This window comes from Podarcis pityusensis (assembly GCF_964106645.2).
Source record: "Podarcis pityusensis genome assembly, chromosome: 9".
In the NCBI taxonomy this organism is placed as follows: Eukaryota; Metazoa; Chordata; class Lepidosauria; order Squamata; family Lacertidae; genus Podarcis; species Podarcis pityusensis.
In genome coordinates, this window is record NC_138034.1 from 59,240,629 (window position 1) to 59,266,978 (window position 26,350).

At 40.5% G+C, this 26,350-nt stretch overlaps 1 protein-coding gene across 6 annotated transcripts in view; it reads right to left on the reverse strand.

The window, feature by feature from the left end:
- The window catches only part of PDLIM5 (PDZ and LIM domain 5), a 127,010-nt gene that overhangs the window by 40,161 nt on the left and 60,499 nt on the right, over positions 1-26,350 (reverse strand). For 3 of the 6 annotated variants that reach the window (XM_081020757.1, XM_081020759.1, XM_081020758.1), the window contains exons 5-12: positions 24,224-24,666; positions 16,096-16,268; positions 14,941-14,977; positions 11,186-11,215; positions 6,152-6,262; positions 5,106-5,210; positions 3,624-3,752; positions 452-661 (exon numbers count right to left, since the gene is read on the reverse strand). In XM_081020757.1, the coding sequence (XP_080876883.1) occupies positions 452-661; positions 3,624-3,752; positions 5,106-5,210; positions 6,152-6,262; positions 11,186-11,215; positions 14,941-14,977; positions 16,096-16,268; positions 24,224-24,666 (1,238 nt within the window). Of the gene's footprint in view, positions 1-451; positions 662-3,623; positions 3,753-5,105; positions 5,211-6,151; positions 6,263-11,185; positions 11,216-14,940; positions 14,978-16,095; positions 16,269-17,937; positions 17,956-18,973; positions 18,989-19,809; positions 19,827-24,223; positions 24,667-26,350 lie in introns of all 6 variants that reach the window. The other 3 variants (XM_081020760.1, XM_081020761.1, XM_081020762.1) reach the window with 3 other exon arrangements.

Sequence of the window (26,350 nt, forward strand, 5' to 3'; positions counted from 1 at the left end):
GCAACCGGGGGTGGGGGGAATGTATGAGATTATTTTGAGCAACATTAGTATTCAGAAGCAATATATATATTTTCAAAGTTACTAGACTCCCCAGAACAATCAGTAGACGTTGACAGCATTGCTGTTATTGCTTAGGGTTAAGCTTCCAATAATTCCCTTGTGGCCAGTTTACCTGGCCAAAGACTTACTGTTATTGAAAATGTCACTCCGTCCATATTTACTAATTTTTTTGTTCTGTTTTTGTTGGACAAACTTTTCTGCAATGTATTCTTGGCATTTCAGAAAGAAAAGCATTTACATTTACAGTTTAACTTTTATGGATAAAACCAAAACCTCCCCCTTGTCATGCTTTTGCACACACACAAAATAAATACAGGGAGCCTTATTTCCCTTTAAAAAAAAAAAAAGCACAGGAAGTAATTTGGTCTTCAAAATTCTAGGATTCCAATACCTGCCAGGAAGAGGGGGCGCCAATGCAGTTTTCCCAGTCTGGACTGTCAAAGTAGATTCCTCTGGAGCAATTGGAGACATAAGTGTCTCAAATGTCTGAGTTGCCACTGTACTAGTCATGGGTAGGCTCCTTTTATTATCAGCTTCATTTGCACCCAACCCTGCAGCAGCTGGGGCAAGCTCTGGAGAACCAGTTTTTATCCTACTTGACCTTAATTCAACAAGAATTATGATACATTAAACACAAATACCATACTTATTTATTTAAATATTACCTAATAAAAAGCGTAACCAACAGTTACGGTGCTTGGTGTTTTATTAAAACACCAAGGTGGCTTTCACCTTTGGAAGCCAAGGCCCGAAAAAGACCCAATATGGAGGCTAAATGGCCAAAATATTGGGAAATACTAGAAAAGGATGGAGACAATTGGAAATTGCAGAGTTTGGAGAAAATGAAAGACAAAGTGCGAGATTGGTTACATTACGCTCAGATTAAAGAAGTTTTTAAAAATGATAAGAAACTAGGGTTCCAGGTGGAGAAATCGGAATTAGAAACAGAATTGTTAGAATTGTTAGAACCAAAGATTAAGGTACTTTCAAGGATGTATAACTTGCTGTTGAAATGGAATACACAAGACGAAACGGTTAAATCGGCTATGATAAGGTGGGCACAGGACATTGGGCATAATATCATGTTTGAGGACTGGGAGAGGTTGTGGAGTAATGGATTGAAATTTACTGCATGTAACGCTCTGAAAGAAAATGTAATGAAAATGATTTATAGATGGTATATGACCCCAGTCAAACTTGCCAAAATTTACCACCTGTCTGATAATAAGTGTTGGAAATGCAAAGAGTGTGAGGGAACGTTCTTCCACCTCTGGTGGACTTGCCCTAAAGTGAAGGCGTTCTGGGAAATGATTTATAATGAACTGAAAAAGGTATTCAAATATACCTTCACTAAGAAACCAGAGGCTTTCCTTTTGGGTATTGTCGGCCAAGGGGTGGCAAAGAAGGACCAGACATTTTTAATGTATGCAACAACAGCAGCAAGGATACTTCTCGCAAAACATTGGAAAACTCAAGATCTACCCACACTGGAAGAATGGCAGATACAACTGATAGACTACATGGAACTGGCTGAAATGACCGGCAGAATCCGTGACCTGGGAGAAGAGAGGATTGAGGAGGACTGGAAGAAATTTAAGAACTATTTACAAAAGTATTGCAATTTGAATGAATGCTAAATAAGATGCTAGATCAAAATAACTGAGCACCACTAAATTTAGAAGTTTTTAAGAAAATAAGTAAGACTGTGAAATTTAGCTCCTTCTGAGAATTATAAGATTATGAAATATAGAAGGGATATAAGAACTTAAATAAGATGATAAATTGCTGACAAAATGTTATAACGATGAAAGTGGGAGCGGGAGATGTGAGGAAGTCCAAAGAAAATGTGAAAATATGTTAAGATCAATGTTATATTGCTTACTATGTTTATTTTTATTGTAAAACCTAATAAATTGCTTTAAAAAAAAAAAACAGTTACGGTGCTTGGTAGGGTTTTCATGTGTTTTTTTTAATGAACTACATCTGTTCAAAAGACCTGTGGTATACAAATATCCGGTGTTTATATTTGCCAAATGTCCAATTCCCCCCCCCTCCTTCTTTGGATAACTCAAGTCAACTTTGGATAACGAGAATGCGAAGGCAGTCATGGTTTCCTTCCTGGAGATGGCACTCCTCCAGCTCGTAACTGACAAAAATTATACGCCCAATTTCATTCCCTGAACTTGAATGTTACCATACTTAACACAGAACTTGGATGGTGGTCAGAAGGGAGAACTAAAAATTATACTGAGTCAGGGTCACTTGACACAACTCAGAAAGATCAGTCAGTGTAGGATTTTAAGAAAACCTGTGCGCCAACATTTCCAGTGTTATACCAACCAGACTGCATATGTCTGGAGTACACACAACGCAAATTTCAACAGTCATACAGAACATTTGACAAAATTTATATACCGTTTGAGTGTAAGAAAACCTCTAAGCGGCTTACAACGATGCTTATACATGCTGATGGGAGAGATGGCAGCATCACTGAAGATTAGGTCCGTGTACAGAAGCTATTTTAACTTGGGTTTCTAATGAAATACCACTGCAAGCAGAGATTTGCCTTTTACGTTGATTCTCATGGGAACTATTGATCAGAAAATCTGTGGTTTCTGCTGTTACTGAGCCCTGCTGCCATCTTGTGGACAACAGCATATCTACTGTAGGAACATTTGAACTACAGGTAACTGTTCTCAGGGCACTGCATGTTCTCAGACTAGCCAAATGCAAAAGTTTGCACTGCCATCAGTTACATTCTACACCACAACCAATTCAGAATAGTTTGTGACTTGTTTGAATTTTTCAGGAAGTGATGAAGAAAGCACAAATGCTGTGACATGAAAGCAAGTAGCATTTGCTTTTGGTTGAGCTTCAAAGAAATTTGTTGTTGCCCTCAGCAAAAGTGGATCATACATAAGAGACATTTTGAACTTCCATCTCTTGATCACATTGAATGTCTGAGCAGAGTGAAATACCTCCCCTCCCCCTTCTCACTCATTCTGGATACAGACTGTCACTTGAGGTAGAGGTAGAGGTAAATGACCCCTGGACAGTTAGGTCCAGTCAAAGGCGACTTTGGGGTGCAGTGCTCATTTCACTTCAGGCCAAGGGAGCTGGCATTTGTCCACAGACATCTTTCAGGGTCATGTGGCCAGCATGACTAAACCGCTTCTGGCGCAATGGAATATTGTAACTGAAGCCAGAGCATACGGAAATGCCGTTTACCTTCCCGCTGCAGCAGTGCCTATTTATCTACTTGCACTGGTATGCTTTCAAACTGCTAGGTTGGCAGAAGCTAGGGCAGAGCAACTACCTGAGGTAGAGCAGAGCTGTAGGATAGGTCTCAGAAGTAGGGAAGTTGGACTGTGGAGAAAGTTGAGGAGAAAGGGAGAAGAGGAAGACAGGCAGGCAGAGAGAAAATTTAGGAAGCCTAACATTCGCTGTTCTTCACCAAAGTTTGACAGGCATTTTGCGAGCTTCAGAGAATAAGCAATAAACAGTTTTTAAAAATAATTTATGATATGCTTTGAACAGAATGTAATAAATTAGTATGAAACTACCTAGTGTAGGTTGATGCCGTTTTGGACACAATGGCTACTTGGCTGCTATCACTTAAAATATGAACAGTAGCAGGTGGATATGGTGCACACTTGGGCAAGGCCTCCAATGGATTGTTGAAAAAAAGTTCTCTGAAGAAGAAAATGACAGAGTTTCTAACACCAGAAGTTCTCTCAGTATCCACCCCACCCCACCCCCAGCAATTGCACAAATGTATCTGGAGTTGGCTTAAGTTCCCATAAAGGTAAAGGTAAAGGTACCCCTGCCCGTACGGGCCAGTCTTGCCAGACTCTAGGGTTGTGCGCTCATCTCACTCTATAGGCCGGGAGCCAGCGCTGTCCGCAGACACTTCTGGGTCACATGGCCAGCGTGACAAGCTGCATCTGGCGAGCCAGCGCAGCACACGGAACGCTGTTTACCTTCTCGCTGGTAAGCGGTCCCTATTTATCTACTTGCACCCGGAGGTGTTTTCGAACTGCTAGGTTGGCAGGCGCTGGGACCGAGCAACGGGAGCGCACCCCGCCGCGGGGATTCGAACCGCTGACCATGCGATCAGCAAGTCCTAGGCGCTGAGGTTTTACCCACAGCGCCACCCGCGTCCCACCCAGTTCCCATACTACGTGGTTAATTTGGCAAACTTTACAGGCATGGCTATCTCCAACCAATTTCTGCTCATGTAGGATCCGCAAATATCTGTCTGTCGACAAAGAAGACAAAATGCTGGGCTAGATCAGTGTTTCCCAACCTTGGGTCTCCAGCTGCTTTTGGACTACAGTTCCCATCATCCCTGACCTTGCTAGCTAGGGATGATGAGGGAGTTGTAGTCCAAAAACAACTGGAGACCCAAAGTTGGGAAACACTGGGCTAGATTAACCAGTTATGGTGAAATCAATGGGGGAATTTGAGAGGTACACACGATTGACCAGAAGGCTAATTCATAGACTCCAATAAGGATACACAGTTTCTGTTGTTATTTGTGCTGGCAGTTTCTGGGATTAGCTATGTCTGAGGTGGGGAACATCAGACCTGGGGGCCAAATGCAGCCCTGTCTAACTAAGCTGGGACTCTACACAGCCAGCACTCTCCCCAAGCCATACCCCTTTATTGGCTGCAATTCATGCCTGAGCTGGAATGTGTCCTTGAACTGTGGTAATGGTTGTCTGGAAAGAAAAGAGCTAGGTGGTGGGGGTAAGTCTGAAATTTTGCGTGGCTGGAATGCTGCCTAATATGCAAAGGTAGGATTTGCACCTACTGCCCCATTGACTTTTTGTCTCTGGCCTTATCCACCACCAACGTACAGCCCTTAAAGGTTTTCTGTCAAGGGAATGACTCTCCCCCCCCCCCCCGATAAGAAGGGTTCACCACTGATGGATATGAAGGTGTTATTCAACTGGGATAACTCACTTTCCCATTAACAGGAAGTAAATAAGGCAAAGGAAGAACTTTCAAAACCAATAATCCAGTAAAGAACAGCAAGTATTTACCTCTTGTGAGATGTAGTAGAAAGATTAGGACCAGGAAGATTGGTTGAAGAAATAGTGATAAGAGCTGGATCTGTTACCACAGAAGTACTTGAAGTTGCTTCTCCCCTGATAGATAGCAGTTTGTTTCAATTCCGCCCCCAAAATTAGAGAATAAGTCAAGTTTATGAAGAAAATGTTAAATTCTACATCTAAATGTGATTTGACAGATGGCATTTGTGCACAAAACTATTAATCCATTGGGGTGACAGCAAGTCTACAAGAGTTTGGCACTGACAGGTAGCCACTGCCAAAGCAGAAGGTTGCAGCATTTTCTAGAACTTATTTGGAACAGTCAAAGCTGAATTCACAATGCAATTCAGACCTTGGTGAGAATTTTCAAGTTTGTTTCGTAATAGTGATAGCGAGATCCTAAAAGCTGAGTATGTTTTGCATGCCTTGAAAACACACTTGAAATTGAATAATGGAAATTTCAGTAAAAATGGCAAGGGCATTCAGAACAAATCATAGTCCAATACAGAAATAACTTTTATTTTGGCCAATGGAATACACATATACAGCTTCAATATCTCATTCGCACTATTAGCTCTTAAGTTGTTGTTTTTCTTAAAATTAATGAATAAGAGCAATCCAGTTTGCCACAGCACCCTGCTTTTTGCTGTGTGCATTGCCCTGTGCAAAAAAAAAAATTTCACAATAATGCTTCCCTCACAATTAAAATCTTCCCATGCACATAACACACAGGAGTGCTGGCTGTGTCCAGTACCATTCATGGGGAGTGAGTATATTGGGTCCATCATTTTCCAAAATAGGGAGTGAGAATCCACTGGTCCAGTAATAAAGCAGTGCCATTAAGCAGTGACAATTGTGACAAGGACAATGCTTGCTTAATTATCAAATTTAGTGCAAGTCTGATTAACTACTTGAGAATAATAATGACTTCTTCAAGTGTCATGTGCAATCATGTGTGGTGCTAAACGGTTTTCCACAATAAAGTTTAGTCATGTCAGTGACCCATGTATGGATAGAACAAGGACAGAGAAACAGACCTTTGAGCTGGCAACGGTGGTTGTTCTGACACATCAGGTATTTCACAGGTCTGGGTAGCTACTGTATGGGAATGCTGGGTTTCCAATCCATTAGTTAGTTCTGTAGATATGCTTTATTCATAATAGTAACAGAGAACACACAATTTACATAACCAGTCACACGTTTTGAGACTATATAATATCTAGCTTAACATTCCATAAAACAAGAGTTGCTAAACCTCTAGAAAATGCCAGTATGAGTGTTCAGAATTTCAGTAACCAGTTCAATCATTTTGATAACAGAGGGCAAGAGGATTGATTTAGCCATAGGACACAAAGATAAACTCTGAGCTACTAATTTTGCACTGAACCTAGACTAAGCAAGGCTGCAATCCAAACCCCTCTTTTGCTCAGCTGAGGGGGACTTGGATTGAGTATAGACTTACCTCCACTCACTTCAGCCAGCTCAGCTGGCCTCCTGCTGGAAGAGATGCCCCTTCCTGCTCTCTGAAAGGTGGTTCACTGGCAGTATCACTGCCAGCACAGTCCAGCAGAAAGCACCCAAAAGGGGTGTTCTGAGGGCAAGGCATAGCTGGCCTGGGTTCCTGAAGTGTTCCCACAGCCAGCACTTGACAGCATCGGGTCTACCATGGGCCAAATTACTACCTAAAATTGGCACGGAACTCAGATCTACCAGCCTCACTTTCCACTGCAGCTGCCATGAATCTGCTACAGATCTGTTGCGAGCTCCATGTTTTGTAGAGCCTTGGTTGCAGCAGCAAGCAATATGGATCACTCTGTTAACCACACTTTAGTTCCACTGAGATCAGTGTGGTGTAATTTAATGATCTCTATACTGTACCACTCATTTCAAAGTTTCTAAACCAGGGCGTAAGTCTCAATCCAACCATTTCTCTCACTTTTTTTCTTTTTCTTGTTTGCTAAATGTGCTGTGGGTGCCGGCTCAAAAGGGATGAAGAAGAAAAAAAAGAGACAATGGTACGGGGATGATAATGGGAGCGTAGATAGGAAAATGCCTGCATCCAGTACATCTGTTCACCCTTTCCCTTGATTCCGGTCTGCTACAGCCAGCCATCTATGCTGCTGACTAACAAGCATCCAGATGTGAACTGCTGGGAGGAATTAAGATTTGTGTGCTGTTGCCACTGACAGCGAAGTCTTTAGCATATGCGCCGCTGGGGTGCAAAGATCCGCCCAGCGCCTCCAAATTTAGTTTAGCCCCCAAATTAACTTTTATTATGATGTAAGAGTTAATTTTGCATGCACGGCACCATTGAGAATGACAAGCGCCGTCATTGAGTCTGACAAACACTGCTGTTGTGAATGACAAGCGCCGCTGCTGGTGCGGCGTGTCTTTGGTAAATGAGCACACAAAGCTGAAACGGTAGGTATATATTTCGGTAATACCTAGGTATATATGTATTTTGTTTTTCTGGCTTGATCAAAATTATTTATTATTTCATAACAGGCAGATAGTTAAGAGCTTAGGCAGCTTCAGTGGTGGGAGCCTGGCACACCCCAGAATTCGGTGCCCGTGTGCCCCACACCCCTTGCACCCCTGGGTAAAGAAAGCCCTGGCCACTGAACTCCATAAATAGAGATAAGGGGGGGGAAGATGACAATTAGAGACTGGAGAAAAGGAGGAAACAAGATAGAGACAAGAATCTTGGTGGAGGAAAAAAGAAGGGACTAAGATATGTGGTACAAGTACACATAATCCATTTTAGGTTCCTGGAGTAACCAATAATACTTTTTAAAAAGTATTGCATTTTTTCAACTCCCTCCCCCCCCCCCAAAAAAACAAATAATTTTAAAAACAAGCAAACCTGGGAGTAATGTCCCCCCCTTCATAAGCTTCAGAATTTCCCAGAAATTGTACATCTCTACTAGATACCATCTTTGCAGTAAAACTGATTGACACATCGTTCACCAGGGGAGGGGGGGGACCCTGCATCAGACCCATATTTGTAGCTCAAAGACAGAGCTAATGGATTACAGCTGAGAATGAAATGGAATCTGGTAGTTATTAAGAACTTTCAAGTGTTCTAGCAGAAGGGGGTCAGGCATCCAGGTAAGTTGAATGCTCATTGTGCCAGGAAAGAAAAGGTTTTTCTTGGACTACACAAAAGTGATGACAAAAGTTATGGGCTTGGAGCAATCTAAACTGCTTTCCAGCCATTCAAAGTAGTCAAAATAGAAGCATGGGGAGTTTGGGTGAGATTTGGATGCACTGCACACTGTCAAATGCAACACAAATCCACGTGCAATGAGAATTGATTGGTATTTCGATGGTATGGGTTGCAGCAAAAAGGGGGAAGCAGCTAAGAAATGGAACTGCAGTAAAACCTGTGCTTATGGAAACGAACAGATAAAGAAGCACAGAGCTGAGAAATGGGGTGGGCGCAGGCCTATAGTAGGAGATGGGGAGAGAAAGGAGTGGGGGGGAATATGTGTCATGTGAAAGCAAAGAGAGAAACGGAAGCAAGAAGAGTTCCAAGGAAAAGAGAATGTGCACTATGTTGTCCAGAGGGGGGAAACTGAAAAATAAAGCAATAGTTACAGAAAAGAACAACTTACAACTTTAGGGGGAAGGGGAGAAAGAAAAAGAAAACGTGTTACAACTGTTGTCAAAGCAATGAATCCTATCTGCATTAATATAAATGCAAACGTGGTCTTCAGAGTGGTTTGTGCTATGTGTGCTCTTGACCTGTATCAAGCCCCGCAAGTAAGGAGGGCCACCAGAACTCTCCAAAACACAATTGTAATTTAGATTAATTACCAACATTTAATTGAGCACTTGCCAGAGAAGAATACTTTTTTTTTACACTGTTTTTATAGTGGCTTGCGACAAACTCAGAAATATTCACTTTTAACTTTCTCAGCAAAAGCCATTCATTTCAACAGGCCTTCAACAAGAAATGTTGCTCTTGGTGGTGAACAGTGCCTATTATCATTAAAAACAAGTGTTTCAGCACCTTAACATCTTTATTATGTATAGGTTTTTGTGGGCTCCAGTCCACTTCATCAGATGCATGAAGCTATATCCATGAAAGCTTAGGCAACAATAAATTTGTTTTTGTTGCAAGAGACTAACATGGTTATCCTTTGGATAATATTGCCAAGGGACTATTGATTCTGCACATCCATTGTGTTTTGCGGTGGCTTTCTACATTTGGAGAATTCCCAGCATTTCTCTGTAACCTTTGAAACAGAGCACCACCACACCCTCCACCTTTGGTTATTCAAATATTACCAAGAAGTAGAGGAAGCAGTTGTATAAGAAATGACTACTCTTTGCTCCACCTTCATCCCTCTGAATTTGTGAAGTGGGATTGCCATATTTTAAAGAACAAAAAAAGGACACATTTGCCATCTTCTACTTTTAACTATGGATAGCTATGATGATTCTACCCATGAAAAAGAGAAAGTGTCCTGGAAAACGAGGACATATGTCAACTCTATGTGAAGTGGCTCCTGGAAGTGTTTTAGACTAGTAATAAATAATGGTAATATATAACATCTGTATGACACTTTCAAGTGTTCAAAGGACTTCAGATGCATTATCTAGAAATATTTCTTACAATCACCCTGTAAGGGTAAGGCTAGATTCACATCATATATGGTACTTCTTTAAACAGCCATGGCTTCCCTCAAATAGTCCTGGGAGATATAATTTATTAAGGGTGTGCTTTGTGTGCATGGTGTGAATGTGGCCCTAGTCATTATTCTGTCTTGGTTAGACCACATCTGGAACACTGTGTCCAGTTCTGGGCACCACAATTTAAGATGGATATTGACAAGCTGGAACAAGTGCAGAGGAGGGCAGCCAAGGTGATCAAGGGTCTGGAAACCAAGCCTTATGTGGAATGGTTGAAGGAACTGGGTATGTCTAGCCTGGATAAGAGGAAACTGAGAGACGAAAGGATAACCATCTTTAAATATCTCAAGGGCTGTCACATGGAAGATGGAGCAAGCTTGTTTTCTTCTACTCTGGAGGAATGAACCCAAACCAATAGCTTCAAGTTACAAGAAAGGAGATTCTCACTAAAGATCAGGGAGAAGTTTCTGATGGAAGACCTGTTTGACAGTGGAACAGACTCCCTCGGAAGATGGAGGACTCCTTCCTTGCAGGTTTTTAAGCAGAGGTTGGATGCCATGTATGATCTTGTTGAGATTTGTGCGTTGCAGGGGTTGGACTAGATAACCCTCAGGGTCCTTTCCAACTCTTTATTTCTATGATTATTACTCTCCATATACCAAATGGGAAGACAGAGGAGGATGAGAAAGACTGGCCTGCCTAGTCACCCAGTGAGTTCATGACAGAGGTGAAATTTGAACTGGAAAATGATTTCATAACTCAGTTTCTTTAGCTGCTATAGGGCATTCTTTTGATTATGAACCAAGCTGGCTATTGGAGGGATAGTTATTATGAAAATTAAACCTATGTTTAGGTCATAATGAATATACAATCTACAAAATGGGCCCAAAAACAGAGGAAAAACACTCTTGACAATAACATCTGCAAAACTCTAAAATAAGGTAAAACGTTCTAGTGCTACAAAATTCACTGTAAATATTACATAAAAGCCACAATACATTCACATAACAAAAGTGAGTTTACATTGAATCAGGCTCTTCACCAGCTAAATGAATACACAGCACAGTGGTGTTTTTGAACATTCCTGAAGACTACTCTCTACGGTGCAATGCACATGCATTAAACAGAGATGTGTCATTTTATTACATCAACAAACGTGACAATTCAGTTCATTTGAAAATGATGACGTAATAATTAATCAAACCAATCTGAGATTGAGTCCCCCCCCAAGTGAAACAGCTTGTAGTTTTGAAAGAGTCAAACAGAATTTGACCACAAGTAGCACACTATTGGTTTTTTTGGTTTTTTAAAAATTCTATAATGTAACAAAAAAAAACAAAAAACAGAAACACATCTTAGTAGTTTAACAGCTTGTCCTGGCATATTTCAAGTTTTCTGCACACGTGGTTGTTAATGTCAAACAAGTGAGCAGTTACCTCAAATCTCCATTTCCTGTTTGACTTGCCCTAGAGATAAGTCAACAAATAGTGAGCTGAAAATATTGTTAGGCAGTTGACTTTGGAGAACTTGCATTCCCCACAAAGTAAATGCTGCAGAAGAGAACTTTTGAAGCTGGAGTGCTTCAAGGCTTTCTTTTGTTTGCTTTATTTGTAATTATAAATAAAAATGTTTTTTCCCTGAAGGAGGATCCTAATTAAGTATCTTTAAAAAAAATTAAGCAGAGCTTAAAGCTAGTAGGAAAATGAGGTTTCACCGGGTTTTGCCCTTCCCATGCAACCCTGGAATGGAAATCATGTGTGGAAACAGTACGTTGACAATGATGCTTAGAACACAGTGCAGCAAAGAAGAGGAAGAGTTGGCATTGTAGTAAAAGGTGCCTCCACCTCCTCCTCTTTGCCCATCTTCAACTCTGAAGCAACTCATGTACCCTACAGTTGGGATGGATATTCATTCGTTCATTCATTCATTCATTCATTCATTCATTCAGCTAGTCAGTTGTTTTATTTTGTCCAGGGCAATCCAAAGCGACTTACAACCAAACAAATAGACAATAAACCCCACACAGATACATTAAAACCAAGAGGAAAGAGAAATACAGTAAAAACATTCCTCCCACCCTAATTCACTCTTTTGCAGGGCTCTTTGGTTATTTCCTTCTTCTTCTTTTCCACCTATGTCAAATGCTATAATTTGGCTGATTGGCACTGGTCATGGCTTGTGGGTTAAAATAATGGGTAGGATCGATTAATTGCAAGCTCCTTAATGCAGCTGCCCAGGTGAGGGATGGCACCTCACTCCTGGCTGACTCAAGATAAAGTTGCAAGGAGGTGGGGTCCTTGTGCCAGACGGACATACTCTGCTGATAGCTGGCTAGTCAGAATGGAGAGGTCTACAGTTCCCCTGCAGGTGCTGATGGGAGCAGATTAGGAAGGGCTCAGTTAACTAGCTGGTTCATGATCCAAGCCAAGTGTTTGGCCGCTTGTTTGGCCACTTAGCCATTTATCCCATCTAGCTTGAGTTGAACTGCCTGCACTTCTACATTGTCTACAAGTTGCAGATTTGCTATCAGTAAAAGTATGGCCGTTTAATTGCACCATGTCTTCAGCTGAGTGTAGGGAACAAAATGCAGGCATTTCTATAAGAAATTTGCTCAAACATATTTTTTTCTAAAAACACTACAGGTATCTAGCAGCCTTCTTTGCCAATACTGTTAACATGTGTGCTATGCACAGAGTTCAAAAGAATTGAAGAATAAGGCAAGAGGGAAGATATTAACTTAAAGATAACATTTATTAAATACTCTTCAAGCTTCACAAAGCATAAATTAAATCAATATGTATTTGCTATAATACATTATATTACAGAGTAATATGCACCATCAAAGCTGCTATTAAGGACAAAGAAAAAAACCACCCCATAATAAATAAAACCTACACTCACTACCTCATACTATTTTCATTGGTTGTTATACATGGCCCTGTTCCAGTGTTATTTTTCCTAGGTTTATAGCCGAGGAGAGTTTAGAAACCATGTATGCACAGTGACATTTCTCTCAAGTTGAGCAGAGTTGCATTATGCAAACATTCCTAAAACCCCCAAAATGGCCTCTTTTTCCTTTAATGCATTTGAAACATTTACATCCCGCTCTAAAATGCACCTACTACTGATTCTGAAGAAGCTATATAAGGAAACTAACAACTGTTTTCACCAAATTCAAACAAAGCTGTACAGAATTAGCAGAATGGTTTCTTAATGTACTGTCCCTTTTCCATGTTAAACTACTGCAGCCTATTCTTTCTCTGCAATAGACAAAAACAGGTTCTTCTCCAAGCTACTTAGAATATTCTATATGCCACTTGTGTGCTGGCTGCCTATTTAGATACTGATTTTAAAACAGAACATGTTCATCTCATTCTTTACACATCAGTAGGAAACTGTTAGAAAAAATAGTATAGAAAAGGCTAGAATTTCTCATATAATCAAAGCTAATGGTTTTCATTTCTTTATTTGCAAAGCAAGTGGAAGAGAAAGAGGAAGAAGGAAGGGACACGTGCTTTGTTTTTAAAGCTTGGCAAGTCACTGGACGTTAAGGACACGTGCTGAGACGCCATGGTGCCAGTCACGTAATTTTGTGTATCTGGGACCTATGATGTGAAGGGGAACCTTTTCCCTGTGGAAAGAAGTGACAGAAGAGAGAGATAAGAGAGGAAAGAGGTTTGCATCGCAGTCCACTCCATGCAAGAACCTGAACATGCAGGATTCCATGCACTTTTAGCAACTCAGCTTGTTTACACTAACTGTACTTGCACTGGGATGCAAATTTCATAGAAGTGAAAGGGTTTTAAGAGAAAGCAAACTTCTAGCACCTAAGGCTGACAAGAGGCACTTGACAATGTGTGGTTAATACCCACTGAATTCTCAAAAGCCAGAACAAAGCCTGGTTTTTCAGCTGTGGAGGGGTCTTTATTATCCTTGTCCCTTCCATGGCTAGCTAAATCAGAATCGTGTAATATAAGAAGCCATGCAAATCTTCAAACTGCATTATTTACACAGGTCACAAAAATTAGCATTTCCTGGTGCAGAATCTTGATTGATTTTCAAATGCCAACTCCATGCATCTGTTTAACTCTGTTGAACACAGCCCTGCCAACATATTTGCCTTTAATTGCACCATAAACTGCAAGGCCAGTTTATCACAAGGAATATTGTCCTTTTGATGTACTGCTAAAGCCACAACAAACACTCCACACATCCCAAGCACTTATAAATCTGCTGCGACTGGTTGTAGAAAATCTGTTCTGTTACGAACTAGTGATGGGCAGACCAACTACATCTGATTCAGAACTGATCCAGTAGATACAAGTTTAGATAATAAAAAGGGTGTGTAAGGCTTTCTGCTTCCACTTGGTAATCCAACCGGTCCCATTGCCTACCTACCTTGGCCAAGACAGATGCCACCACTTTGTATTCCTTATAGTAAAATTTGGGAAAGCTGAATGTCTATAGTGGAGACCAAAGGCTGGAGAACCTTTGATCCCTCAAATGCTGTTGTACTATCATTCCAGACCACTGGCCCTGCTGGTTGGGACTAATGGAAGCTGGAGTAAGTGGTCTACCAAGAGGAACCCAACCATGACAGAATGGGTACAGGCTACAGAGAAAGCATTACCACACATGTACATTTGTTCAAACAACTGGGCATCTTTAGAATCCAACCTGCTTGTCTTCTTGGTAATGTCACTTGCTTATCAAAGTGAACATTCAACGTAATTGGAAACATTCTCATGCCACTTCTATGAAAAGTGGGCCAAAGTTTAGTAACTACACATGATTTTGAGAAAAGGATCATTTGCTTAATGAGTGAAAGGGACCGAATGAAGTTATGAAGGTAATTTAAAGATGAACAGGATAACCAATATTCAAGGTGAAGCACCTTTAAAAACTCAGTATAAATCTCATCCTCTGCTTTCTTGCTCCTGCCTTTCCATTTCTATACACAGCCTGAGAAAATGTGAAAATTGGCCAGGTTTTATAGCAAAATTCATCCTTGCAAAAGTATGTCAAGAGTTTAAAAGGGGGCACTGCTAAGTCTTACGCTACTATCTACAGCAACGTGCAAATACTTTAAAAATGTCTTGAACTTTGCACCCACATGAAGAATTTTTTTCACACTATTAATAAAAAATAAACCATGCAACACATCAAATTATATTTCAGATCAATAACTTACTTTGCTTTCTTTGAATTATCAGGTTCTGGTTCTTTCACTGCAAATAAATAAACCACTAATTACATTTCCATCAGAACACCACAGAAGTTTTTGTTTTTTTACATTTCTGCCATAATCCAGAGAACCACCAAGCCTAATTTCCTTTATGAAAAATAATGACATCTAGCATACTCTAAAATCACAAGTTTCTTAGGTAGGGTGCCCTATTTTTAAAGGAAACCAACTAGGTTCATTTTTCTTTAAGGGCAGCTCACGCCAATGTTTTACTAATCTTATAATTATTAACGATTTAAACTATAAATCTTAGTCCTGAAGTGTAAAACTATTGTTTCAAGCTTTTCGATATGCCTAACCAATTACCACTTGTTAAACTGTCATGAATGGTTTTTTTTACCACTTTTCTGTCACCATTTTTAATCAACAACACCCCTCCCCGTTATTTTCTGATATTTCTGTCTGGCTGCTTACACACCATACATGTAAAGCACATCACACACACACACACACACACACACACACTCTTAAGAATCCTGGGAACTGTAGTTTACCCCTCAAAGATTTATAATTTCTAGCACCCTTAACAAACTACATCTCCCAAGAGTCTGTTGCACTTTAAATGCATGGTATATATGCAGCTTCCCTCTCACTCACTCTCTTTTAAACAAAAGTATTTGTAAAATGGGATTGATTGACTAAATGTATGGAATAATCTCATTTGAGAAATTAAATACTGTATCACATTATGTAACTAACCAAACTTTACAGGTATCATACCTTGAAAGACTCAGGCTATTATTTAGAACAACAACAAAAAACTTTTTCAGATTAACTTTCAAAGACTGGCAAAAGTAATAGAAAACATTAAGCAAACTCTCCTGGTAGCTGGGATCCAAAGAGCTGTTTAAACTCATGCAAGGGACTCATCCTACCCCACTGGGAAGTTTTATTCTTTCACCACCCAACTCTCAAAATATTTTGAAAACTCTCCTCACTTTCCAAAAGGGGTCTACTGCATAGCACACACTGCACTGCTATTGGACCCACAGAATTAACTACATAGCTTTTTATTTTTTTGGCTATTATCTGCTGAAGCTTCCATAATACATGATATAGGACAATGCCAAATGCCACAACCATTCAGAAAGCAGAACTCACTGTGTTCAGTGCCAGTGATCTGTGCAAGGATGCGGAAAGAACGTGACTGGGTGGTTCCTGTCCTTGGATGCCAATCCTCAGTATCCTCAATCAATCGTTTCTTGCTGTTGTTGCTGTGAGTGGGTGGGTGGTAAAACTCTGTATTTGTATACACAACATGCTTCCGAGGTGGACTAACAGAATAGAGAAAAGATGGAACACCAGTAAGTGAAATAAAATGTAAACAGCATCATTGCCATTGCTATTATTATTACACTAAGCTGGTTTGCGCGTCATGTTAAACCACAGTTAACATACCTTGGCTTGTTGCACCATCTAAACCCTGGCTCACAATTTCTTTATCTCCAAATGGTAAATCCTTGAAGTTTGTACTTGGCTTATAGTGCCAAAACACGGTTTTTAAAACAGCCACCAGTACACTGCTTGTTTGCATTAAATCATAGTTAAAACATTAACTGTGGTTAAGCATCACATGTGCACACAGCCACTGACTGAGATAGAGACACTAAATACCTGTGTTAAAAATCAGTTTCACTGAAATGTATAATTCATTTTTGCAAGTAAATCCCTTTAAGATTCAGTCCTGCCCTTTTGTCACAATGGTCATATAAGATGTAATTTGCAATCAATTTCTACCTTACGGAATGCATGAACATTAGCTAACATTATAAAACGTGCAGCAACATTTTCTCTCTTTTTCTTGTCTTGGTTCACACATTAGCCTCTTAAAGAGATACCATATTCTTGCTTTGCACCTCTAGAAGTAAAGAAGGGAGGCTCCATGATCCCCAGATGTAAACATTGCTTAGAATGCTTCTAATGCTAACTTTCTTCCCTATTATGCCTACACTAGCAGATTTATACAAGACACACAGCACACATGAAATACTTGTGCAGCATTTCTCAGGGTCCAGCGTCTAAAGTGCTCTTTTTAAAATCTAGGTACCAGGGCCTTGCATGCAAAGGAGCCACAGCACAAGTTAAAAAGAAACATTTTTTTAAAAGAAACAAGTCACCAACAAGAGTGGAATTTTGCACATATGTTTTATCCTTAGGGTGGTGCTGTGGGTTAAACCACAGAGCCTCTTGGGCTTGCCAATCAGAAGGTCAGTGGTTCAAATCCCCGCAACGGGGTGAGCTCCTGTTGCTTGGTCCCTGCTCCTGCTAACCTAGCAGTTTGAAAGCACGAAGTGCAAGTAGATAAATATGTACCGCTCCGGTGGGAAGGTAAACAGCATTTCCGTGTGCTGCTCTGGTTTGTCAGAAGCGGCTTAGTCATGCTGGCCACATGACCCGGAAGCTGTACGCCGGCTCCCTTGGCCAGTAAAGCAAGATGTGCGCCGCAACCCCAGAGTCGTCCGTGACTGGACCTAATGGTCAGGGGTCCCTTTACCTTTACCTTGAATCTCATGAATCAACTCTTAAGGAACTATTGCTTTTGCCACATCCAATACTGACTTGCCACTGCCTCAATCTCTAGCACAGTGATGGGGAACCTGTGGCCCTCCAAATCAACTCTCATCATCCACAGCCATTGGTCATGCTTATTGAGCCTGATTAGAGTTGCAGTCCAACAACATCTGGAGGGCCACCTCTGTTCTAGCAGTACTCAAAAGTAAGATGAAGACTATGAGGAGCCAGAAGCAAAGTTTGTCTGATTTAGAAGCTGCCCCCCTCCCTTTATCTGTTAATACAGAAGCTGAGTGTGCATATGGAGAACATTTTCCAGCATCTGTAGATTATGAATAAGCCAATATTATATTTCTCGCACAACATATAAGCTCCATTTGAAGCATGCACACACTGCTGAACTACACATACAGGTGAGCTTTTGGCTATTACCGTTTAGGTGGGTTTTGCCTTTTATGCATTTGAAGGGCATGGCAGAAGTATGGAAAGAATCCAGTATAAGGAGAAATAGGAAGAGGGGGAGGGAGGAGACAGAAGACAAAAAGAATTAAGAGCAAACAGTTGAAAGTTTCTGTTGTATTTGATAACCAAATATACTTAATATATATTCCCCCCATTCTTCTATTTTTGTATTCTCACCCTGCCTTTCTGTCCCAAGCAAGAATGATGCCATTATAGATATACACAAACATGGTCAAGTAAAGGAAATGGTCAGTACTGTGAACTGTTTACTTGTACACATACAATCTCTGCTGTGTGCTACAATGTGTCAGTACGGGATGAAGAATAGGACTGTTTACAAAAGATAAAAAATGCACAGGGTCTTGTGGACTCATTGCCCCTAGTGATACGTCCGTAAATAGACCCAATACACATGTAAAGGTAAAAAAGGTAAAGGACCCCTGGACGGTTATATAAAAGGCAGTTCATAAATAATCAGTAACTGCTTTTCTTGCTACTTTACTCCATTTTTGTTTCTCATAACCTAGACTAGTTGGAAAAATACTTGCAATAGAAGTATTAAAGTATGAAAAATAGAAGGTTTAAACTCTCTGTATATGTATAATAGCTCCCCTTTGAGCAATAGTTGCCTTTGACTGGACTTAACCATCCAGGTGTCCTTTACCTTGAGCAATTGGTTCAGTATTTGTGCAATGCACAATTAAATTTACCATCAAGAAATATTACAGAATGGGAGAGGAGGAGGTATGAATCCTTCTCCAAATAAGCAGCTCATAGTATTAACATGGGTCTTTGGGGGCATAATTTGTGTGCACAAAGATTTTGTATATTCTTATACAACTGTGTGATGTTAAGTTTTTCTTTTTAACTGAATCAAGCTATTCCTAAGAAATCCAGGGGTTAATTACAAAGAATAGCTACAGAATACAGCATTGTTTTATGTACTGTTTTGAGGAAAAACATGCTTAAGTAGTTAAGAGGCAAATTATATTAGTGAAGTACTTACACCTCATCAGGGTTACTGAAGGAAGGGAGGGACAGAACAACAGACAAACAATGGAGAAGATTCCAGGATGAAATTGCATATAAAAGTGAAGCAAGAAAAAGTTAATAGAAAATTAATTAGGAAATTAGAGCAAATGAGTAAATCAAAATCAGTAATAACAGGCTCACTCAAAATCATGAACCTATTACATTAAAAGCTAACAGGTATTGTGAATGGCAAAGGTTAGCATAAGTCCTTTTTGTTGGCCCTTTCTAGTAGTTACCAAGTTTGGTAGCAAGATGGTGCCACAGGCAAAGCTAAAGTTAGAATGCACTCGCTTCTTTTCACAAAGTCAATTTGTATAGTAATGATTTTAGTTGACTCTAGCCAGGAAAGTAGGGCAGGGGAAGCAGGTAGGAAAAAATGGGTACTAAACAAATCTTTCGCTATCTCAAGTTCAATTGCAACATGCTTGAGGCTGCAATCCTAAACATAAGCGCTTGGGTGTAAATCCCTTTGAACTCAATGCAGCTTACTTCCATGGAGACATGCATAGGACTGTAGGAAAAAAAGTCTAATTGTTATAATTTTTATAACAGTAAAATTAATCATTATATTATTGTTTCTGTTATTGCTATTATTATTGCTACAAATGAAACACTGCAACAAAACTTCTTATTTGGTTAAAAAATGCAGACTGTGTGCAGTGTAAAAATGCAAACAATTAATGTTAATCACTTTTTAATAAGTGCTGCATTTGTCTTGCAGATGTTGAATTCTAAAGCACAACCGTCATGCATGCTACTTCTTAAAAAACATGAAAACACAATTCCACTCAAGGTGCTACTGATACTAACTTTGTCACTGTGGCTTCCTGAAAAAGAAAAAAGAGCAATTCGTATGTTTATTGTACTGACTTCCCTACTGCTGCATCCTGAACATATGCCAAGGTCACCGAAGTCCAAGTGCCTCCTCACATTTTTAAATGAAATACGTCAGCAAACTTGTAAGCACACTTTTTGTTCAGTGCAGCGTCAGGTGATCGGTCTGATGCTAAGAGAATGATGTTCATGCATAGGTTGTTGACAAGACAATAAACATAAAAAACAGAATGGCACACAACAACTTAAAAACCAAGCCAGCCCATGCTGCAGTTGAACATAGTCCTCTCAGGATAATGATGAATTGATGTCTTGGCTTACCCCCACACACGTGAACTATTTTTTTCCCCACTGGGAGTTTGGGACGTTGGGTGACCTTTTGCTAATCAGAGCTCATGTGGCATGGTGATCAAGGACATGTATAATGTGCGTGTGTCCTTGATTAATATCTCAGCTCAGACATGAATTTCCCCAGAGTGATCTTAGGTAAGCCACATAAGGATCATAGTGGCCTACCTTGAACACCTATTGTAGGAAGTACTGGAATAATCTGAACACTGTGGGGAAACACATGAAAAGGCTGCAGTTCTGTGCTGCTTGCTCTGCCACATCTAAAGCCCTTGCAGCTTGCTATGCTTGGGGCAAGAAGTAGGGGCTGACTTTATTTGTTCCCCCTGCCACCACCCATTTTTCTTTTTTTTTAAAAAAAGGAAAGCCTAACTGGGTATAATGGAAGGGAAATCAACAATTCTACCTCCAGGGCTGGAGTGGTTTCAGGCCCAATAGGTAAGTGTGTCTATGGAACAAGAGGGATTTGGATCTACTCTCCAAGCATCACCCTGAAATGTCCTGCCACCACTGGAAAACTACTAGCAGTACTTTTGCTTCTGTTTTGTCTTTGTTTTTTTGATGTCCTCTATGCTGGGTTAATGAAGGGACTGTATGCAGATGAAGGTGATGGCTGGCCCTGTGTGAGAGGCAAGGAAGGGAAGATCTCTCAGTGTGGGAGGCTGGGAGAAGAAAGGGAAGCTCCCAGGTGAAATCTGGGAGGGTCCACCTATTTCTGTGTGAGACAAGGGTTAAGACAGGCATCCCCAACCTTTGACTCTCCAGATGTTTTGGGCTACAATTCCCATCATCCCTGACCACTGGTCCTGTTAGCTAGGGATCATGGGAGTTGTAGGCCAAAACATCTGGAGGGCCGCAGGTTGGAGATGCCTGGGTTAAGATCTACCTGCGAGAGAAGATATTGCATTGTTTTTCCTCTTTGTTTTTCTTTAGACTAGTCTGCTTTTTTATTGTATTGCTTTATGAGATAGATAGGTAGATGATATATAGATGATAGATAGATGATAAGACAGACAGATAAATAGATGGTAGGTAGGTAGGTAGGTAGATGATAGATAGATGACAGATAGAAAAAACTACTAGCAGTACTTCTTCGCTAGCTTTCTGAAAGCTTTCTGCTGGCAATACCAAAGACTCTTCCAGGGGCGTTAAGTGCCGTCCTGGCAGTGAAACTGCTCTCCAGCAAGAGAGAAGCCAAGATTCCTCTGCTAATACATATAAAAGTAATGGCTGTTAATATGTAATTTCAAAAGTCTCTTTATATAAATACACTTCATGTGACACATTTTGATTTAACATTTGTAATTTCATTTTCAGATGTATAGAAATGACTGGAAGTTCATTTTGCACATAAAGGGGCTATTCCTGCTCTCATTTTAAACACTGACATGTTGCCCATTCATTTACCTTTCTTTTTGAAAAGTTTTTGTTTGCTTGTTTTTAGTGTAACAAGACCCTTTGTTGCTTTTGCTGTTTAAGAGACTGACGTGGCTACCCCTCTGAAAATAGTTACCTGAATTAGTTTCTAATTTCTGGAAGCAATTGTACTAGAACTATAGCCTCAAGTCATACACAAAAGCATGCTTGTACTTAATCTCAAAGTGCACTGCATGTATAGATGTGACGTGCTGCGGACTAGGAAGACCTCCAGTAAACAGATTGTATTACTGAGGTCTAAAAATATTTATAAAAAGGGCAGTGCAACGTCTTGCTGTTTAATCAGCACTAGATCTCTCATGTGTAAGCAAATTCTTGTCACACTAATAATTGCTTGAGCATCATTTGAAACCATAATATTTTCAGTACAGCTAAGCCCAACAAGTCTACAGCTATTTCTTTTTTACTTCACTAGATTATATCAGAAACTAGGCTTTGAATAATATTGGAAAACTGGAGAATTGCTTAGCTAGACTGCACTGCTGCTAGATTTTTGCAGTGAAGAATATAATGGATATATATGCTACCTTAAGGGAAGTTAGAATATATATATATATTTGTTCTGTTATTTATTCATAACACTTATTTATAAAACAGTTTTGGGGAAATGAACAAGAAAGTACAAAGCTCAAGGCTCTTCATGTGACCCCAAGGCAAGCCAGAGCCCCTTCATATCTTCAGTATGGAGATAATGGTATTGATATACTTTATGATATTCTTGTAAGAATTCATGGAGATCATGTACATGAAGCAACTTAAAGTTATTTCTGAAAAATTATACCGTGCAAAACATTATATAATCTAATGACCAGAATTTTCACTGTTTGCTAAATTTACTGGTTAGAAAGGAGTTTTTAGCCTGTCATCAGATTTCAACTTGGGGGGCAGGAGGGAGAAACAGCCCTGAGCCTTGGCAGAACGAAGTCATTTTTGTTGTAATAAATTGTATTTGAATGCTAATTACCACAGCTGAATGGCAGCTCCCATGTCTTTGCAAAAGATAGCTTTTCCTGGAAGGCTACAAATGGTTTGCCAAGATATATTTATGTTTTTGTTTGCTTTGAGTTGTCAGGAACTCTTCCCCCTTATTTTAGATAGTGTGGAACTATAGCATCATCTGCTCATGAGAGTTGCAACAATTGCTATGCCATCTGTGCAACATAAGATGCATAAGGGTTGCATTGTAGGCATTCTGGTGAAGTAAATGTGCTGGCCGGGGTGGGCATTCCAAACACAAAGGTCAAACCTTTTATCTCTCAAAGCACTTATGAACTTTCACTACACACATTAAATAAGAGTGGAGCTGACTTTAAAGTGCACATGTACAAACTGGGCTAAAAAGGCTTAGTTTGCTATCTCTCCGCGTGAAACGCCTTTTCCTAGAACTTGGTCCATCTCATTATGCTTGGCAGGGATGGGGAACATATTTTCCTATAAAGGGTATATTTTCTAAAGGACAATCTGTTGAGGGCTGCATGCAAATGGTATATGAACCATTACCAGTGCTATGTTTCTAGAAAAAGAGGTGCCAAAACTTACCATGAACCCGCTTTGGAGTTTCACCAAGTTCCAGCTGAAAAAGCACTGATGGTACCCATATGAACTTACCTGGACCCCCTGATCATCATCTGAGGCCCTTCTTTATGTGCCTCCTCCATGAGAGGTCTGGAGGGCAGTAACACAAGAATGGGCCTTTTCTGTGGTGGCTCCACGTTTGTGGGTTGCTCTCCCCAATAAGGCTTTAGGCGCCAGGCAAAACCTTTCCTCTTCTCCCAGGCCTTTGGCTAATTAAACAATCTATGGCCTTTTAAACTGTGTATGTTTTGTTTGTTTGTTACTATGATATACATTTTTGTGTTATAATATTGTAAACCGTCCGGTGATCCTCAAATGAAGGTGGTATAGAAATTTAATTTTTAAAAAAGGGTGGGTGAGACGGCCAACCATTCTCTCTCAATATAGCTCCCTCTTTTTTTATCTCTCTTCATGTTGTGAAATGGCAGATTCCTCTTTGACTAATGATTTCCCTGGAGCACTTCCCCTATCTCCTCTTTCCATCATTCCATCCTTTTGGCCTACTTCCCATTTCTGCTAGAGTCCTCCTTATCCCTCACCCACACTGCATGAAATTAAGCTAAGAACCACAAGCTCTCCACACCTGGCCTCAGTAAAATAGTATAAGGTTAACTGCTGTGAAAGGATTAAAATAAGAAGCAAGTCACAGGCCTCAGTGTTTGATGAAATCAAGAATGTCCACAAAACCTGTCCACAAAACAACATTGTCTATGCCACATGCTTAAAACTTGCTCAATTGTCATTTCATAGCCCCGGGGGCCACTAGGAACTGCAGTTTTGTGAGAGGACTGAGGTGTCTCCAACACATAATTCCCAGAACTCTCACCTAACTATAGTCCTTGGGATTCCTTTGGAAAAGCCATTACAATTAAAGTGGCTTAAAAGCAAGTAAGTTATTGGATACGCAGCCAAATTTCGTTGAGAAGCTCTTTTAAAAAACAAAAAGGTAGAAAGACAGGTTGATAAATTGCCTAGCAAACCCTTTTTAAGGCCACCAAAAGAGGGGGAAAGGTTTCCTGAAACCACCTACCCATTTTGCTCTTTACTGTCACCCTGGTTCTCTCTGAATCCTCTTCGCTGTCCCTCTGCCACCTCCTGGGCATTGTCGTTGAAAGAGGTGTTCAAGGATGCATTGTGTGTGGACTGCCATGGGATATTAACTGCAGGTTTAGCAGCGCTCAGCTCAGGTGAACGCTGGTCAGCGTTAGACTTGGCGTTAGCATGCAGTCCGGAGGCGGTGAATGCAGTGGGAGGCGTGACATTGGCCAGTGGTGTAAGGGAAGCATGTGATGAAAAACTCGCATGAGCTGGAGTGAAGGCAGATGATGGCGATGGAATGGACGTGATCTTGGAAGCTGACATAGACCCAAAGGGTCTTGGGGCCTTATTGAAGGCTATGTTGGCTGTGGATGAAACTTTGGGCACGACTGCGGACGGAATGGGCACAGGCTTAACTAGTTCCTTAGGCTCTACCTATGTGAAATAAAAACAACAACACAAAAATACACAAGAAAGCCACACGGACACACACGCGCACATACAAATGGCATGCAAAATATGTGTCATCTGTTGCAGTTTCATCTTGAAACACAAACTGATGACCAATGAAGGATTGCCCATTACATAGCTTTACCCACAAAGCACTAGTTCTAATCACACACGTGGCATGCACTATTGAGGAGAAAAAGTTGAACACGAATGAGCTGGGAAGTGACCAAAAATATTCATAATTGACTGGGCTCGAAAGATAAAGGAGACTCACCCAGTGCAAGAATCAGAGGTAAGTAGTGGAAGATGCAAAGCCCAACATAAATATCTTCATTTTTTCGGCCAGTATTGAATAAACATTTTGCTATTTTCCAATGTGACCAAGGGAGTTCTGGGCTTGTGTTTCTTGAATTACCGTCTTCCCGTGAATCACTGCCAACCTCTTTTTGATTCAAGGTGATTTTTCACAAGCAGTTTGCTATATCACATGGGGCTATGCTGCTCAAAGTGTGTGCAGGGTTGTGTGTGTTAAAAAGTTCTCTTAAACACATCCAAGGTCCTAACAACTTTTAAAATAGTTCACTGTGCTGTATAGCCTTCATTTACACACTTCTAGGGAAAAAGTCAGAAAAGGGCACCCAGAATTATAAAGGGAATGGCTCAACTGTTTTCCTAGAAGTTTGTAAAAGAAGGCTATACAGTAGGAGGAACGTTTACAACATTTATGGCCTTTCAATTTAGAGAAAAGCCAAGTGAGAGGGCACATGACAGAGGTGAATGGAACTATCCATGGAGAAAGTAGATAGAAATTCTCTCTCCCTCTCTCTCTCTCCCTCTCTCTCTCTCTCTCTCTCATTGGGATACCCAATGAAGCTGAATGTTGCAAGATTCTGGACAGATGAAAGAAAATACTTCCTCCCACAGTGCATAGCTGAATTATGAGATTCACTCCCAGAAGAGGTACCAACTTGCATGTCTTTGAAAGAGGATTAGATAGATTCAAGGAGGATAAGGTTATCATCAATGGCTACTAGCCACAATAGTTCTTCCACTACTGTCAGAGGAAGTATGCCTGAGAATACCAGTTGCTGGGAATTGCAAGCAGGGCTGCTTTAAAGCTCAGGTTCTGATGGCAGGATTCTCATGGACATCTGGTTGGCCACTGTGAAAACAGGATGCTCAACTAGATAGGTCTTTGATCTAGCAGGGCTCTTCTTACCAATAAGACAGAAATTGCTGGCTGCACTACACTACTCCTTGGGTTGTTTAATTAAAAGGCAAATTTGCATATTTGTTCTGAAAAGGGAATCTCAATACGAGGCATGAAGCACCTACCATTTCCACATTTAGTGGTGGGGTGGGGGTTTTTTTTGGGGGGGGTATTCAGCTAGTCATGAAACTCGGGTCTAATAAAGTGAGATGGAATCAGACAGAAAAGGAGTATTCAACTACTAAAAAAGACAAGGACAACCTTAGGTCGCCTATCACAAGTATGTCCCTTTCAAGAAGCTATGTTTTCTGCCTTTCCAGAGTTCTTTTTAGCTGCTGTATGAACTGCGACTTAACATCCAGGCCCCCTGTATTTTGGAGACTGAAGTCATAGCAGTCTGTGAGGAAGATACAGCAAATGTATCCTCAGTAAAAAACAAAAAACACAGCTGCACACTCA